The 16917-nt window shown below is 34.3% G+C and overlaps 2 protein-coding genes across 2 annotated transcripts; one reads left to right on the top strand and one right to left on the bottom strand.

Annotated features, from left to right (window-relative positions):
* Positions 1–887: 887 nt before the first annotated feature.
* scny (ubiquitin specific peptidase 36) lies at positions 888–12679 on the bottom strand. Its single transcript, XM_089701444.1, has 11 exons — positions 12255–12679; positions 11730–11957; positions 6417–6570; positions 6154–6328; positions 5798–5911; positions 5548–5712; positions 4468–5456; positions 3776–4013; positions 2729–2878; positions 2428–2543; positions 888–2338 (listed from the first exon to the last, which is right to left on the bottom strand). The coding sequence occupies exons 1-11, from the start codon at positions 12523–12525 to the stop codon at positions 2305–2307; spliced, it is 2634 nt and encodes an 877-aa protein (XP_089557570.1). The 5' UTR covers positions 12526–12679; the 3' UTR covers positions 888–2304.
* A 2379-nt stretch (positions 12680–15058) lies between these two features.
* Positions 15059–16900, top strand: Uev1A (Ubiquitin-conjugating enzyme variant 1A). Its single transcript, XM_089701433.1, has 4 exons — positions 15059–15293; positions 15392–15534; positions 15700–15825; positions 15909–16900. Exons 1-4 carry the CDS (start codon positions 15269–15271, stop codon positions 16047–16049), a joined length of 435 nt encoding a protein of 144 aa, XP_089557559.1. The 5' UTR covers positions 15059–15268; the 3' UTR covers positions 16050–16900.
* Positions 16901–16917: the final 17 nt, after the last annotated feature.

Genomic DNA, 16917 nt, shown 5'->3' on the forward strand with positions numbered 1-16917 from the left:
AATCGTTCGGCGAGAAAAAAAATTTGCAGATTTTCGGCGGTATGGCGACCATTTGGAATCGTCCGAAAAGTATGGCATGGCGATTTTCGTAAATGGCTGCACGACGGTGGTTACCTGTGCAAAAGTTAGCCTGGTACAAATGGTTGAATTATTTTTTTTAAATCAACACGTTCGCGTCGGTATGGCTGTAAGTCACACCGGAAAAGTATGGCATGACACTACCGCCTACTTCTTTTTTATGGGCTATCGGTAAATTCTAAAATTTTTGTGTTACAAATCGTTTGACTTTTGTTTTTTTTTCGAGGAGTTCGACTAACGCCCACGCGACTAAGCCGCCGGTACCAGCGTTCACACCATCATTTTTCTTTTTGTCATTGCGTACTAAGACCCCTGTAGAAACGCCATCCTGTTACAAATGACTCGAAATTTTGTGTTAATATCTCCCGGTCTAAGAGGTCCGGTTTTTGACGCTGATTGTATAACTCACAGAGTAAGGTATAATTACTAGTGGTGATTAATCTGGATACATTAAATTATTTTCTTAATCTTATTATTAACTAGCTGTGTCTCGCGGTTTCACCCGCGTTGCTCCGCTCCTGTTGGTCTTAGCATGATGATATAATAGCCTACCTATAGCTTTCCTCAATAAATGGGCTATGGTGTTATGTAGTTAGAATTTTTTCAAATCGGACCTAGTTCCTGAGATTAGCGCGTTCAAACAAACAAACTCTTCAGCTTTATAATATTAGTATAAATGATAAAGTAGACCAATAAGGTTGGTTCATTTGTATCAAACATTATTGTTAACTTTTGGGAATGAGTACCTAAGTAAACAGCATTTTTAATGTACAAAAATAATGTTATTCTGGTAAAATAAAACTACAAAATCGGATAGTAAGATTGCTTTATGCATTTAGTGGATATTCACCCACACTAACTTAACAAGTCGAAAATTATACTATTATACAATTAAAATGAGGCTTTTTTCTAAACATATTCTGTAACCCATGATACTTTAATACTTAAAAAAATAATTAAAATTAAATCACTCATACCTTAAAAGCAAGAACGGTTTTAAATGAAACAGAGGAATCCTCATAGTCTTTGAAATAAATAAATACGTAAACAACGGCTAAAAGACAGTATCTCGTATCAAATACGACATTCTTTTGTCGCTTCTTTCTATGTTTTACACAGCATTGTTAAGTAAGTTCATTGTAAAATGCATTCAATTGTGATCTTTAAAAATGTCAATATAAAAACAACCACATAGTGGATTATTGAGTATTGCTATATGTTTAGTCTTTCATTTTTCATAACTTATTATTTTAAAAATTAATTTTATGTCACAAGTGTTCTGTGTCTTCATATTCTGTATGAAAAATAGTAGTACACAGAAAAAAAAATATTCTGGGAATATTATTAACAGAAAACCAGTTAACACATTTAATCGGTTTAGGTTTAAATTATATACACATTTATAAAATAAAATAACAAATAAATCACCTTGTAAACAAATATAGAACTTATATATCTATTTACTTCTAAATTAAAAATAAGATTTCATAAATGTAATAATTTCTTCGGAGTCTCAAGCACATGATGAATAATACTAAGCAGTAAACTGTCTTTTTTTTTTCAATTCATCAGTAGTAATTTATATTGATTATACATTTAAACCTCAAACTTTTAATTAGAAATAACAAACAAAGGATAAGGAGAATAAGTTTTTTTTCACCATTACATTAATGTGCTTATGAAAACGAACTTTGTTACATGAACATCACATATCACTTACATGATAAGTAATGAATAGTAATAGGTAATAACTATTAAATATTAAGTAAAATTATTTGAAACAATGAGTAATAAGAATTACAGGGATTAGAAGATGTATTAAGTTCTAAGAATAGGCAAATATAGATTGAGCTAAATTGTATACTTGAATTCTCTTGTAGACTACTTAACTAGTGAGGCATACATCATCATTAATCACATTTTGAGGGAATTTAATACATCGTTTGACTATATTAGTCACTTTTATGGTTTACACTATACAAAATACAAGTTTCACAGCATATTATAATTTTACAAAAAATAGTAAAGGCTACCTGCCATTGACTGTAAAGTTTTTAGTCACATTAAATTTCACTATACTTCTTTTTAAATAACTTTATATGGCGGTTATGGCGTCTGAATACCATTCGGCTGCACTTAACCTATCGGCTGCTATAATATAATGTCTAGCTAATTTAAAGTCCATTCAACTATATACATTGACATAGAGCTATAGACCGGCCAGGGTCAATGGCGCCTGTAGTGATTCCCGTTGCTGAATCTAGAAACAAAATTACATATTATTCACAGTTACAAAAAATGATAAACAATCAAGAGTAATTTGCACGATAAAATACAATTCATAGTTACCTATTGAATCTCTTGTATTTGTTATTGCCATTGTGTTTATTGAAATGGTGGCCAGGACGTCTTTCATTGCGATATTTGAAGTTACTGCTACCCCAGTGCAATTTGTTTTGTTTTTCCTGTAAATATTAAGATAATTTTTGACCAAGAAATTAAGATAATGTTGTACCCAAAATCTATAAATCATTATCACCTTATTCATACAACCAAACTTGAATATTAAAAAACTTTAAACTTGTTTTCTGGTGTTTCTAAAAACAATAAGTAATAATAAATAAAACATTTTACTTGAAACTTATTTTACCTGAAATGGGTTGTATCCATTCCGACTACCATTGCTGTTGTTGAAGCGATTGTAATGGTGAAACTTCTTAACCTTTTTGGTGCGACCGCGGTCCATTTCGTCGGTTGCGTCCATAGCTCGTTTACGCTCCTCACGTTTTTCTTCAAAGACCTACATAAATCAAATATTACAATAAGACAATTATAAACAATAAGCATTAACATGAATTTATGCATAATTACCCAATTTTTTTATATCTAAACCAATAATTTCAATGCATGTTCGCAATGTTTTGACGCGAGTCTTCGAAATAGATAAGAGATACGATTGAACTATCGTAAGATTTCTATATAAGTAGCATGTTTAATATAGTAGAGTATATTTATTATCAACACTAGCAGTCCGCCCCGGCTTCGCCCGTGGTACATATTTACGTTTTCTCTACGTAAGAACCATCCTCGTACTTCAGGGAATATAATAAAAAAAGAATTAACGAAATCGGTTCAGCCGTTCTCAAGTTATGCGCTTACCAACACATTTTGGGATTCATTTTTATATTATAAGATTGCACTTGTGCGGAACCCAAGCGGGTCGCTTATAAGTATGATAATGTACATACACATTTCCCCGCAAATCTACGTAAAGTCAATTGAGATATACATATGGAGACGACACCGCCTACATCACTTATGTTCCGCTCAACATACGCCATATGGCGTACACTCATTTTTTATTTGTTTTAACCCATTGACCACCGTAAGCCCCGATCGGGCCACGACACAATAGATTTTCTATTGTGTCTGTGATTCCGGGGACTGATGGATTAAAGTGAAACGCATCAAATATGCCTTCGTGTGTGTAACGATATTGCACAAATAATACAAATAATACGGAAAAGTGCAAAGGAATAACTTTTATCGGTAAGTACCTAACTAGATAATAATTTTTAAAACTTAGAGCAAAAAATGGCGCACAGATTTTGTTCGTGGTGTCTCCTCCATACATAGTAATATTATCAATGCGTAAAGTATATATAATCACAAAAATATGGTTCACATAAATACGAACCTGTCTCGACAGATTACTATGTGTTCCGCTCCAAGAGCTCACAGGCGCTCCGTAACCTCTATGCGACAGGCTCTGCAAGTGCCTGCTTGTCTCTATCGTGTGGGGGGGGTTGGTGGGGGGTGGTGGCGCTGCGGCCGGTGGGGGGGAAACTTCCCCGCGAGAACTCAGCGGGGACATGCTGCTTACACTCGTGTTAGGACTCTGCTCTGTTTCACCCGTACCATCTTTGTCCTTCAACCTGCAATTTCAGTAGGCTCGTAATTTTTGGTTTTGTACAATTACGGTAATAAAGCTCTTTAGAGAATAAGTAATACAAAATATTAACATTGTAATAAGATTAAAAAAAATGTTTTGTGGTTTTATGAAACCACGGTAAAAGTGAAACTTTCCGAACACTGCTTTATACCTACTCGGCAGCCGACCGTCACGCGCTACACAGACCAAAAAGTTTGTGACGATGTAATAAAAGTTTCACTTTAAAATAATGTTGTTGCATTTGATATTTTACATATTTACTTTTATTGTCTCCAAAAACGGGTTCAAAATTTTTCTTCCTTCAACACAAACAATCATTAAAATATGTAAATTAAGGTAACTTAATAGCTGACAATTTAAAAATTAATTCATTGGGTCTTTGTAAAGGAGTTTGATTGCATAATATTTATTTATTGGCACAATGGTAACAAACTTACTTCTTGATTGTGTCTCCATTTAGACTTGGACTTAGTAGAGGAGCACTATTTTCACTGGAGACAGTCCATGCATGATGCATTCCTTTAGTAGTTACAATAAGATGTTGAGGTGACTGACATCTACTTGGCTTTGGTTTTCTTACATCCTTTGAGTCCTCTTTTCTTTGCCTTTCCTCATTTAACTTATCATACCGTTCATCACTGCTTGATTCAGAATCATATGGAACTAACTTAGACCCATTACTCCCATTCCTTTGAACGTAAGCAGAGGGATTTCCCTTATTCATTTGTTCTTCTAACTTTTCCAAGGGTGATTTTTGTATTTTAACTATCTTACTATTTAATATAGATTTTTCTGGCAGTTTAGGGCCTATAGGTACAATAGACCTGAGATCTGAATCAGTTTTTAAAATTTTGGGTTTGGGACCTTCTTCATTGGGTTGCTTTTTAATTATAAAACTTATCTTTTTATCATCAACAACTTTGAAATTAGGTTTATCTACACCATTTAGAACTTTAGGTGCTGTAACTTTCTCAACTTCACCATTTTGTTTCACAACCCAAGGTTCAGAATTTGAACTATTGGTGTCTGAAGACTTGCTAAGTGTTGAATTTAAAATTATTGGTTTAGGTTCCCATTTGGAATCATTTGTAGTATTACCCAAAGGAATAGGTTTTCTGTCTTCATTTCTGTGCAGAGTCAGTTTAAGTGGACTTTTATCCCTATTGAGAATACTTTCTGAAACTTGATTTCCATAAGTTGCACTAGAAGATGATGTGGTTGGTCCATTTGAGTCCTCTATAGTGTTATCCTTTTCAAAGAACATTATGTATGCATTTGTACCAAGAACAGCAGACAATGGTAGAGGCCGCACACAACTGTCATCAAACTGATAATAGTTGCCATTAGGAGCTTGACCTATTGCAGTGTAATGTCCACAGTTTTGTGAAGGACCCAAATGTGTCACTAAGCTTACCAATTTATAAGACTGAAAACAAATAACAATACAAATAAATCATACAGTATATTTATACAATACATTTTATACCTAATATTGATACAGGATATACTGCACTTACCAATTGCTGATGTGTGTTTTTATTATACATATATTTACTAAGGGAGATTTTCTTTCTAAACTGCACATGTTTTGATAGCTTTCCACCAGCCAGTGAAAATCTCTTTAAGGCAATACACAACACCATTGGTGCTCTTTCAACAAAAAACTGTTTGGTTGCAGAAACCTGAAACGTAAAAAGAAATGAAAATATATTTATTATTCATATAATTCTATAACTACAGCAATAATTGTAAAAGTTATATCTTTACCTTTTTATTACACGATTCACATTTGTAGCCGAGGTCTTCTAATCTCTCTCTTGAAAAGAAAGAATCCAGTGCTTCATCTAATGTTGAATGTTTTCTGATGTCCAAAAGCAAGTCCTGTTATAGAATGGTAATTAATTATTTTATATTTAAAAATATTGTTGAATGAATATTTTTCCAATTTATAAAAACGAAAGATACCATTGAATATGAATAATTAACATGATAATTATTGAATAAGAAAAGATAAAGAAAAAAATATATTTTTGAAACAACACATGATGTTTACATATTTATATAGGCTGAATTATATATTTTGAATCGATCTTTACATAAAGCCTTATTTATATGTGAGTTACCTCAAAATGCTGGTAAGTAGTAGACAAGTGATGACAAGCAAGGCAGCGTACAGTTGATCTCAAATATCCTCCAAGAATTTGGTTTAACGGTGTAGTTTCTTTACTGTATTGATCCAATTTGTCAGAATTTATAAAATTAGATAAATAACATTTTTCCATTGCTTCAACAAGATACCTAAAATTAATGATAAAGTAATTTAACATAAAAATGTATGTTAAAGACAAACAAAATCATTACTGCATACCATGTATAACTTTCATACCTTAAAAATTCATGAGCATCCTCTTGACGTCCTGGAGTTAAATGTCTACAAATAAGACGTAGTTTAGAATACACCTGCCATGGTTTTATCGGAGCACCACCACTTTTTTGTGTTGCCATCAAAGATGCTCTCATACCACAAATGACACAAGCCTCTGTAAACAATAATTAAGAAGAAAAAATTGCATAAAATAATGAAAAATATGTAAAATACTATCCATAAAGGTGAAGATCCAATTATCGATCCAATTATTAAAAAGGCCAATTTGCCAGATAAAATAATAAAAAAAAACTAAATATAGCTATAATATAATATAATAATTAATATATATCAGCTAAAACCAAAAGAGATTATATTCAATGTTGATTTGTAGAAGGTTGAATTTATATTTTTGGTTTTATGGCATTCAAATGCTTTATAAATATAAATTTATAAAGAATAGAAAAAATTCGATCACGAGGCGGGACTCGAACCCGCATCCTTCGCGCCATTCCGGGGCGGATGCCTCACCAACTCAGCCACTCGTGACCCGCCCGAGTGATCGAATTTATTCTATTCTTTCAGTTTTATGTGTCTGAAGGGACACACCGCGCGCCATCTATTGAGATGATTAACAACCATTTCAACCAATATGAAGCACTTTTCAGTGAATACAATATTGTAACGATGGAACACGACCTTTTTTGTTGAATTTATATTTTTGGTTTTATGGCATTCAAATGCTTTATAAATATAAATTTATAAAGAATAGAAAAAATTCGATCACGAGGCGGGACTCGAACCCGCATCCTTCGCGCCATTCCGGGGCGGATGCCTCACCAACTCAGCCACTCGTGACCCGCCCGAGTGATCGAATTTATTCTATTCTTTCAGTTTTATGTGTCTGAAGGGACACACCGCGCGCCATCTATTGAGATGATTAACAACCATTTCAACCAATATGAAGCACTTTTCAGTGAATACAATATTGTAACGATGGAACACGACCTTTTTTGTTGAATTTATATTTTTGGTTTTATGGCATTCAAATGCTTTATAAATATAAATTTATAAAGAATAGAAAAAATTCGATCACGAGGCGGGACTCGAACCCGCATCCTTCGCGCCATTCCGGGGCGGATGCCTCACCAACTCAGCCACTCGTGACCCGCCCGAGTGATCGAATTTATTCTATTCTTTCAGTTTTATGTGTCTGAAGGGACACACCGCGCGCCATCTATTGAGATGATTAACAACCATTTCAACCAATATGAAGCACTTTTCAGTGAATACAATATTGTAACGATGGAACACGACCTTTTTTGTTGAATTTATATTTTTGGTTTTATGGCATTCAAATGCTTTATAAATATAAATTTATAAAGAATAGAAAAAATTCGATCACGAGGCGGGACTCGAACCCGCATCCTTCGCGCCATTCCGGGGCGGATGCCTCACCAACTCAGCCACTCGTGACCCGCCCGAGTGATCGAATTTATTCTATTCTTTCAGTTTTATGTGTCTGAAGGGACACACCGCGCGCCATCTATTGAGTGGCTGAGTTGGTGAGGCATCCGCCCCGGAATGGCGCGAAGGATGCGGGTTCGAGTCCCGCCTCGTGATCGAATTTTTTCTATTCTTTATAAATTTATATTTATAAAGCATTTGAATGCCATAAAACCAAAAATATAAATTCAACAAAAAAGGTCGTGTTCCATCGTTACAATATTGTATTCACTGAAAAGTGCTTCATATTGGTTGAAATGGTTGTTAATCATCTCAATAGATGGCGCGCGGTGTGTCCCTTCAGACACATAAAACTGAAAGAATAGAATAAATTCGATCACTCGGGCGGGTCACGAGTGGCTGAGTTGGTGAGGCATCCGCCCCGGAATGGCGCGAAGGATGCGGGTTCGAGTCCCGCCTCGTGATCGAATTTTTTCTATTCTTTATAAATTTATATTTATAAAGCATTTGAATGCCATAAAACCAAAAATATAAATTCAACAAAAAAGGTCGTGTTCCATCGTTACAATATTGTATTCACTGAAAAGTGCTTCATATTGGTTGAAATGGTTGTTAATCATCTCAATAGATGGCGCGCGGTGTGTCCCTTCAGACACATAAAACTGAAAGAATAGAATAAATTCGATCACTCGGGCGGGTCACGAGTGGCTGAGTTGGTGAGGCATCCGCCCCGGAATGGCGCGAAGGATGCGGGTTCGAGTCCCGCCTCGTGATCGAATTTTTTCTATTCTTTATAAATTTATATTTATAAAGCATTTGAATGCCATAAAACCAAAAATATAAATTCAACAAAAAAGGTCGTGTTCCATCGTTACAATATTGTATTCACTGAAAAGTGCTTCATATTGGTTGAAATGGTTGTTAATCATCTCAATAGATGGCGCGCGGTGTGTCCCTTCAGACACATAAAACTGAAAGAATAGAATAAATTCGATCACTCGGGCGGGTCACGAGTGGCTGAGTTGGTGAGGCATCCGCCCCGGAATGGCGCGAAGGATGCGGGTTCGAGTCCCGCCTCGTGATCGAATTTTTTCTATTCTTTATAAATTTATATTTATAAAGCATTTGAATGCCATAAAACCAAAAATATAAATTCAACAAAAAAGGTCGTGTTCCATCGTTACAATATTGTATTCACTGAAAAGTGCTTCATATTGGTTGAAATGGTTGTTAATCATCTCAATAGATGGCGCGCGGTGTGTCCCTTCAGACACATAAAACTGAAAGAATAGAATAAATTCGATCACTCGGGCGGGTCACGAGTGGCTGAGTTGGTGAGGCATCCGCCCCGGAATGGCGCGAAGGATGCGGGTTCGAGTCCCGCCTCGTGATCGAATTTTTTCTATTCTTTATAAATTTATATTTATAAAGCATTTGAATGCCATAAAACCAAAAATATAAATTCAACAAAAAAGGTCGTGTTCCATCGTTACAATATTGTATTCACTGAAAAGTGCTTCATATTGGTTGAAATGGTTGTTAATCATCTCAATAGATGGCGCGCGGTGTGTCCCTTCAGACACATAAAACTGAAAGAATAGAATAAATTCGATCACTCGGGCGGGTCACGAGTGGCTGAGTTGGTGAGGCATCCGCCCCGGAATGGCGCGAAGGATGCGGGTTCGAGTCCCGCCTCGTGATCGAATTTTTTCTATTCTTTATAAATTTATATTTATAAAGCATTTGAATGCCATAAAACCAAAAATATAAATTCAACAAAAAAGGTCGTGTTCCATCGTTACAATATTGTATTCACTGAAAAGTGCTTCATATTGGTTGAAATGGTTGTTAATCATCTCAATAGATGGCGCGCGGTGTGTCCCTTCAGACACATAAAACTGAAAGAATAGAATAAATTCGATCACTCGGGCGGGTCACGAGTGGCTGAGTTGGTGAGGCATCCGCCCCGGAATGGCGCGAAGGATGCGGGTTCGAGTCCCGCCTCGTGATCGAATTTTTTCTATTCTTTATAAATTTATATTTATAAAGCATTTGAATGCCATAAAACCAAAAATATAAATTCAACAAAAAAGGTCGTGTTCCATCGTTACAATATTGTATTCACTGAAAAGTGCTTCATATTGGTTGAAATGGTTGTTAATCATCTCAATAGATGGCGCGCGGTGTGTCCCTTCAGACACATAAAACTGAAAGAATAGAATAAATTCGATCACTCGGGCGGGTCACGAGTGGCTGAGTTGGTGAGGCATCCGCCCCGGAATGGCGCGAAGGATGCGGGTTCGAGTCCCGCCTCGTGATCGAATTTTTTCTATTCTTTATAAATTTATATTTATAAAGCATTTGAATGCCATAAAACCAAAAATATAAATTCAACAAAAAAGGTCGTGTTCCATCGTTACAATATTGTATTCACTGAAAAGTGCTTCATATTGGTTGAAATGGTTGTTAATCATCTCAATAGATGGCGCGCGGTGTGTCCCTTCAGACACATAAAACTGAAAGAATAGAATAAATTCGATCACTCGGGCGGGTCACGAGTGGCTGAGTTGGTGAGGCATCCGCCCCGGAATGGCGCGAAGGATGCGGGTTCGAGTCCCGCCTCGTGATCGAATTTTTTCTATTCTTTATAAATTTATATTTATAAAGCATTTGAATGCCATAAAACCAAAAATATAAATTCAACAAAAAAGGTCGTGTTCCATCGTTACAATATTGTATTCACTGAAAAGTGCTTCATATTGGTTGAAATGGTTGTTAATCATCTCAATAGATGGCGCGCGGTGTGTCCCTTCAGACACATAAAACTGAAAGAATAGAATAAATTCGATCACTCGGGCGGGTCACGAGTGGCTGAGTTGGTGAGGCATCCGCCCCGGAATGGCGCGAAGGATGCGGGTTCGAGTCCCGCCTCGTGATCGAATTTTTTCTATTCTTTATAAATTTATATTTATAAAGCATTTGAATGCCATAAAACCAAAAATATAAATTCAACAAAAAAGGTCGTGTTCCATCGTTACAATATTGTATTCACTGAAAAGTGCTTCATATTGGTTGAAATGGTTGTTAATCATCTCAATAGATGGCGCGCGGTGTGTCCCTTCAGACACATAAAACTGAAAGAATAGAATAAATTCGATCACTCGGGCGGGTCACGAGTGGCTGAGTTGGTGAGGCATCCGCCCCGGAATGGCGCGAAGGATGCGGGTTCGAGTCCCGCCTCGTGATCGAATTTTTTCTATTCTTTATAAATTTATATTTATAAAGCATTTGAATGCCATAAAACCAAAAATATAAATTCAACAAAAAAGGTCGTGTTCCATCGTTACAATATTGTATTCACTGAAAAGTGCTTCATATTGGTTGAAATGGTTGTTAATCATCTCAATAGATGGCGCGCGGTGTGTCCCTTCAGACACATAAAACTGAAAGAATAGAATAAATTCGATCACTCGGGCGGGTCACGAGTGGCTGAGTTGGTGAGGCATCCGCCCCGGAATGGCGCGAAGGATGCGGGTTCGAGTCCCGCCTCGTGATCGAATTTTTTCTATTCTTTATAAATTTATATTTGTAGAAGGTTGTTTTAGATATGATAACAACAAATTCAACATTGCTGTAAAATCTTTCAAAAAATATCAATATAATCTTTAGTTACCTTCTTTTTGTTTTGTAAATAAGAACTAAATACTGTGTTTATATAATGAAAGTGTAAATCTTGTTTGAATTCACAAAACGAAACAATAACAAAAGATTTTCCAACACTGAGAATAGTGATTTTGCTACATTTTCAAAAATATTAATATGTATATGTATATGCAAATTATGGTCAGGGTTATACACTTGTCTTACCTTGTTGATTACATTTTTCAGAATGGGCAGCTTCTGACACAAGCCAGTTGGCGAAAGCAGGTACATGAAAAAGAGCTTGCAAAGTTGAGTTTAAATAGCATGTGTTTCCAACATTTTGCATTCCTGAGCCAGCAGCCCATGCTCCTTGCCAGCCTAGTTGAACCTTTTCAAGTGGAAATAATAATCGCTTAGGCTTAGGTAAGCCCTCTTCACCAGACTTACTTTGTTCTGAAACATAGTATATTGATACAAATAGTTGAATTTTTCATATTATACTTTATTACTTCTGGCATTGAAAACTATAAAATAGTACATTGATACAAATAGTTGAACTTTTCATGTTATACTTTATTACTTCCGGCATTAAAAATATAGTAAATAAATAAAAGTAAGCCGAGATACCTATCACTTTCGAAACTCATTGCTTTCAAGTCAATATTGACATCGCGTAAAAGATAACCTCTTAGAAAACGTTATCTAGTTCACGGGCGTTAGATATCTAATGATTATAGATTAATTTCTTACCGTTTGTCTGGCCGCCTGAGTTCCCATCCTTTTTAAGAAGTTTTGTTTCCAACACAGGTTTTTTAGGTCGAATAACCACGTATTTTGATTTGAGTCCGTCAAGAACATTACTTTGATAGTCACCAGATTCTTCAAATTCTATCTTTGATAGAAGTACATTTTTAGCTGATGAATATAACCTACTATCCAGTAAAGATGAATTTTGTGATTCTTCAGCCGTAAGAGATAAACGCAATGCGTTAGATACTGGGTCACAAATTGAAGCGGGCATTTTACCTCCAAAATGCACTATCACGAAAAATATTAATCAAACAGCGATTCGACACATGGCATATATTGTTTACAAATTTATTTAAAAATATCACAAAACAAATGCTTTAAATTTATATTAAAACCATGTGTGTAACTCTAAATAAAAGAGTCCACAATACCACAGAGCAAGTAATATAGTAAGAGACGGCACTCAGTACTTCGATTTCGAGCTCACGCACACATATGCATGTATTACTTAGGTCAAATCTTATATACCAACCTATGAAAAATTTACGTCAAACATGACCCACATTGCTGCCAACATTTAAAAAGTAGACGTTGCTAGTGATGTCTCTTTATGAGTGCTAGTATCGATAAAACTTCATATCGATATCGATAAAATTATCGATGCTGGGTAACAACACTACTAATTCTCATCCATATATTCAAATTTATAGGAAATTACAAATAAAACAACAATGTTGATCAATAAGTTTATTATAATACATATTAATTATATAATAACATTTTTATATAATATTAAAACTCACTATTATCAGCAAAAATGGATAATTCCATTTGAATTTTACTGAATATCTTTATTTAGGCATGTAGGACTGAATTCGGCTTTAATATTATGTGAATACAACTAGATTCACATTTTATACTTTTCCTTGAAATATTTTGCGGGATTTCTATTAAATCTCGTTCTAAATTTCGATACCAATATATCGTTGCCGTTCGGACTTCGGATCGCCATATTGGAATTGTATATGAAGAAGCCGTTGTTTTCTTTGGACATAATAATATTATCTCCTCCAATTGATTCTACAGCCAGAACATGACGTGTTAGAGATGTTTTCTCATAAATTGTTATCATGTTATGTAATTATTATGTTTTATCTTCCTTAAAGAACAGTAATTGGGTACATATTGGAAATATTTAGTCACAAATCACAATTATTACACACAAAGATTTTAACATTGTTTATACAATATAACACTTTTTCTTCTTTTTTCACTTTTGGCAGAAATATTACAAATTAAAAAATGTACTGTACATTAACTGAGTAGGTAAATAACAAAATTTACGATATACGAAGAACAAACTTTGTTTATCATGCAGTATGCACCAAAATAATAAAATAAAACGCCATTTTGAATTCAAATTTCAAACAACAAATCAACATCAAGACGTTGTCTATGCTTAAGTCTTAACCATTGACAAGAAATTGAAGAAAGAAAGAAATAATTTATTAATGTACTAGCTTAAAATTAAAATGTACAAAAATAAGGTTTAAAAAAAAGAAGAAATAATAATAAATAATTAAAACTAAAATATTAAATCTTTTATTATATGATTACATCGGAGAGGCCAACATTAGAAATATTTTTATTTTTTCTAAATGTTGGCAAGCCAGACTTGACCTTAGGTCTTGGAAAAGTACAAAATAATTTGAACTCTATGTCAATTGAATGAAGTTTAAAATTGCTTGATAATGGAAGCCTAACCAAAACGATGTTCTAAGTGTCGACCCACTGCACAATACGGAAAAGGAAAAACGCACACACAACCAGCCGTACGCGGTGGTGTAATCCATAGAGAAATATAGAATTTAGAATCATATTATCGCCACAGATGCACGATAATATGAGACATGAGTCATGACATATATACTTAGCATAGATACTTAGCATATATATGTTAATGTTTAAAAATTTAAATATAAATTTTCTAAAGCCTCAAAAAATAGATTGACTGTTTTAAAATAATTATCACAATAATACCTAATAAATGAATCTTGTACACGAAAAGTCCTCATTTCTTTAGTTTGTAGTCTGTAATAAATAGTTTGGAATGAATAATAAATATATGTATTTAACTCATGTTATATTGTGATTAAAATTCATTTAAAAATCTTACCTACTTAATTTTTCATGCATACTAATTTGCTTACAGTACAGGGTACAGTCATTTCATTCATAAGTAATTAACTAAATCAGGTGGTTCACAGCACAGGACTGAATGCATTGCAGCAATTTCATATGACTGTGTATATTTTTTTCTTTGCTGCTACTGCTTTCCGAATCGGCGGCCTTATTAGCTAAAAATCAGCAGATAACGACCACCGCGCAACAGCAGCGCGACAGGTTCGCGACTGGTCGCAAAACGTCAAAGGTACCTAAAATCTAAATGTTAAAAATATGTAAGTTTAATGACGTTTCAAAAGTGCTTCTAGAAGAAGTCTAATTGAATAAATAAATGTTTGAGTTTGAGTTTGAGTTTGTTTCATCCATTCCTTTGCCCACAGGCCACACGCGCTTTTTAATTTTTTTATGCGTAAAAAGTATTGCACCGACTATTAGAATTTAGACCCACTTTTTTGCGTTTTGAAAGTATCGATACGTTGGTAGGGTAGATACGTCCAAGGCTCACCAAAGTTATTTGTCCACGACCCACGGATTGGTACAGCTCGGGGCTCGGCTCGCAGTGCGTACAGTGAATGCCACAGTGAATGCCGGACTTTAGGAAATGAAAATGGAGAATGAGATAGAAAAGTTTTGACATTTGTCAAAGTCAGCATAAAAAATCGCTAACCTGCTCATTGAGCAGTTCGATTTTATATTAAATAAAATTAAACCTCGTTTATTGATGCACAATAAAGAGTCAACTTTCTAATGAAAAATACATTATTAGCGAAATAATTTATTGTGCAGTAAATAACGTTACAGTAGCTTGTAAGCGCCGGGAACTAGTGATCATGGCGAATCCGTCATCAGGCGTTGGTAAGTTTTGCGCTTGGTATTATTAAACTTTACTGTTTATTGAGTTATGCGAACATTACGCATCATTCGAAATTATAATTTTTTTTATTCATCCGTAGTTGTGCCGAGAAATTTTCGTCTTCTAGAAGAACTTGAGCAAGGTCAGAAGGGAGTGGGCGATGGCACAATATCTTGGGGTCTCGAGAGCGATGACGATATGACCTTGACTCACTGGACTGGGATGATAATTGGGCCACCTAGGGTAACTCTGACATTTTGTTGATTTCATTTTTATTGTTGATTGTTGAATATTTGTTTTAAATTTAATTATTATGCATCATTTTTTCAATCAGTTTAATCAATTACTTATTTATTAATAACTTTATACATTAAATCAATATGTTTTCTCAAACTTTTCTTTTTTCAGACTCCATATGAAAATAGAATGTACTCACTTAAAATTGAATGCGGAACTAGATATCCTGATGAGCCCCCTACGGCGCGATTTATGTCTAGAATCAACATGAATTGTGTCAACAGTCAGACTGGACTTGTGCGTAGTAAAACAACTTCAAAATAAAGATAATTTTTTTGTTATTTTGTTTTGTGTTATTGACCAAGTGATTTATATTATAGGTTGATAATAGACAAGTTCCAATTCTTGCTAGATGGCAGCGTGATTATACAATCAAGACTGTTCTACAGGAGCTGAGACGTCTCATGACATTGAAGGAGAATATGAAGCTTTCACAGCCACCAGAGGGAAGCACTTTTTAAAGTTTCCTTTTTAATTATTGAGCAACCCAATCTACTGTATACTCTGCTGTGTACCTTTGTAATTATCCTTAACTATATTTCTTCAATTTTAATACATTATTATTGATCTTTATTATTCATAATTAGCATAAGTTAATTTTTACTCATTTTTTTCTTCAAGTTTAGTGTCATAACTTCCATGTTGCATTTAATGGGTTTAATGTATTAGACTATTAATATTTATATATGTATCGATAATAGTAGATTGGGTAAATATTATGTAACTCTTAAGAACACTATAACAAGCTCTACAATTGCCGTAGAGAGTTACACCCATTTATGTCTTACATTACCTAAATTATTGTGGCCTTTGAGAAGTCAAACTTGCTTTTTGTATGATTAAGAGTTAGTATCATTGTTTTTGATTCATGATTTATTTTAAATGCCTGTACTTATAACAAGTTACATATTCAGTGCATTCACAAACATTGTTACATCAACTACTTTTTTATATGATAGGCATAAAATTTTCATTTTCTACTTCATGTAAAATTAAGGGTTATTGAATATTTAAAAATCACTGTAAAATATTTTAGGAAATTTTTATTCTTTAGACACATAAGGTAAGAGTACTATTGATTAAACAAAGGGCTTCGCATTAGAATTTGTGTTTTCAAATATAACTGTGCAAACAATGCAGTGATCAATATGATTGCATTTAGCACTAAGCTTGTCGAGATGTGGTAGTTCCCAAGTTCCCTCTGCGTGAATTTATTGTTAAAACCAAATGCTAAGTCAAATTGTTTCATAGCCTTAATATTTTTACCAATGTATTATCTTGCAAAGGTAAATAAATCAAATAATACTGTCATGATGCTTGTTTTTTTAC

The sequence above is a fragment of the Colias philodice genome, chromosome 12 (assembly GCF_061535455.1).
Source record: "Colias philodice isolate Cphi_HAF_F1 chromosome 12, ilColPhil1 Martin Lab GWU primary, whole genome shotgun sequence".
In the NCBI taxonomy this organism is placed as follows: Eukaryota; Metazoa; Arthropoda; class Insecta; order Lepidoptera; family Pieridae; genus Colias; species Colias philodice.

What these genes read in the sequence shown, in the direction of transcription:
- scny (XM_089701444.1), bottom strand. Translation starts at nt 12,525, where the DNA reads ATGCCCGCTTCAATTTGTGACCCAGTATCTAACGCATTGCGTTTATCT. An exon ending in GTGAATCGTGTAATAAAAAG is followed by an intron (nt 5,713 to 5,797) that starts GTAAAGATATAA and finishes TTTACGTTTCAG; the next exon opens with GTTTCTGCAACCAAACAGTT. An exon ending in AAAACACACATCAGCAATTG is followed by an intron (nt 5,457 to 5,547) that starts GTAAGTGCAGTA and finishes ATTTGTTTTCAG; the next exon opens with TCTTATAAATTGGTAAGCTT.
- Uev1A (XM_089701433.1), top strand. Translation starts at nt 15,269, where the DNA reads ATGGCGAATCCGTCATCAGGCGTTG. An exon ending in GAATCCGTCATCAGGCGTTG is followed by an intron (nt 15,294 to 15,391) that starts GTAAGTTTTGCG and finishes ATTCATCCGTAG; the next exon opens with TTGTGCCGAGAAATTTTCGT. An exon ending in TCAACAGTCAGACTGGACTT is followed by an intron (nt 15,826 to 15,908) that starts GTGCGTAGTAAA and finishes TTTATATTATAG; the next exon opens with GTTGATAATAGACAAGTTCC.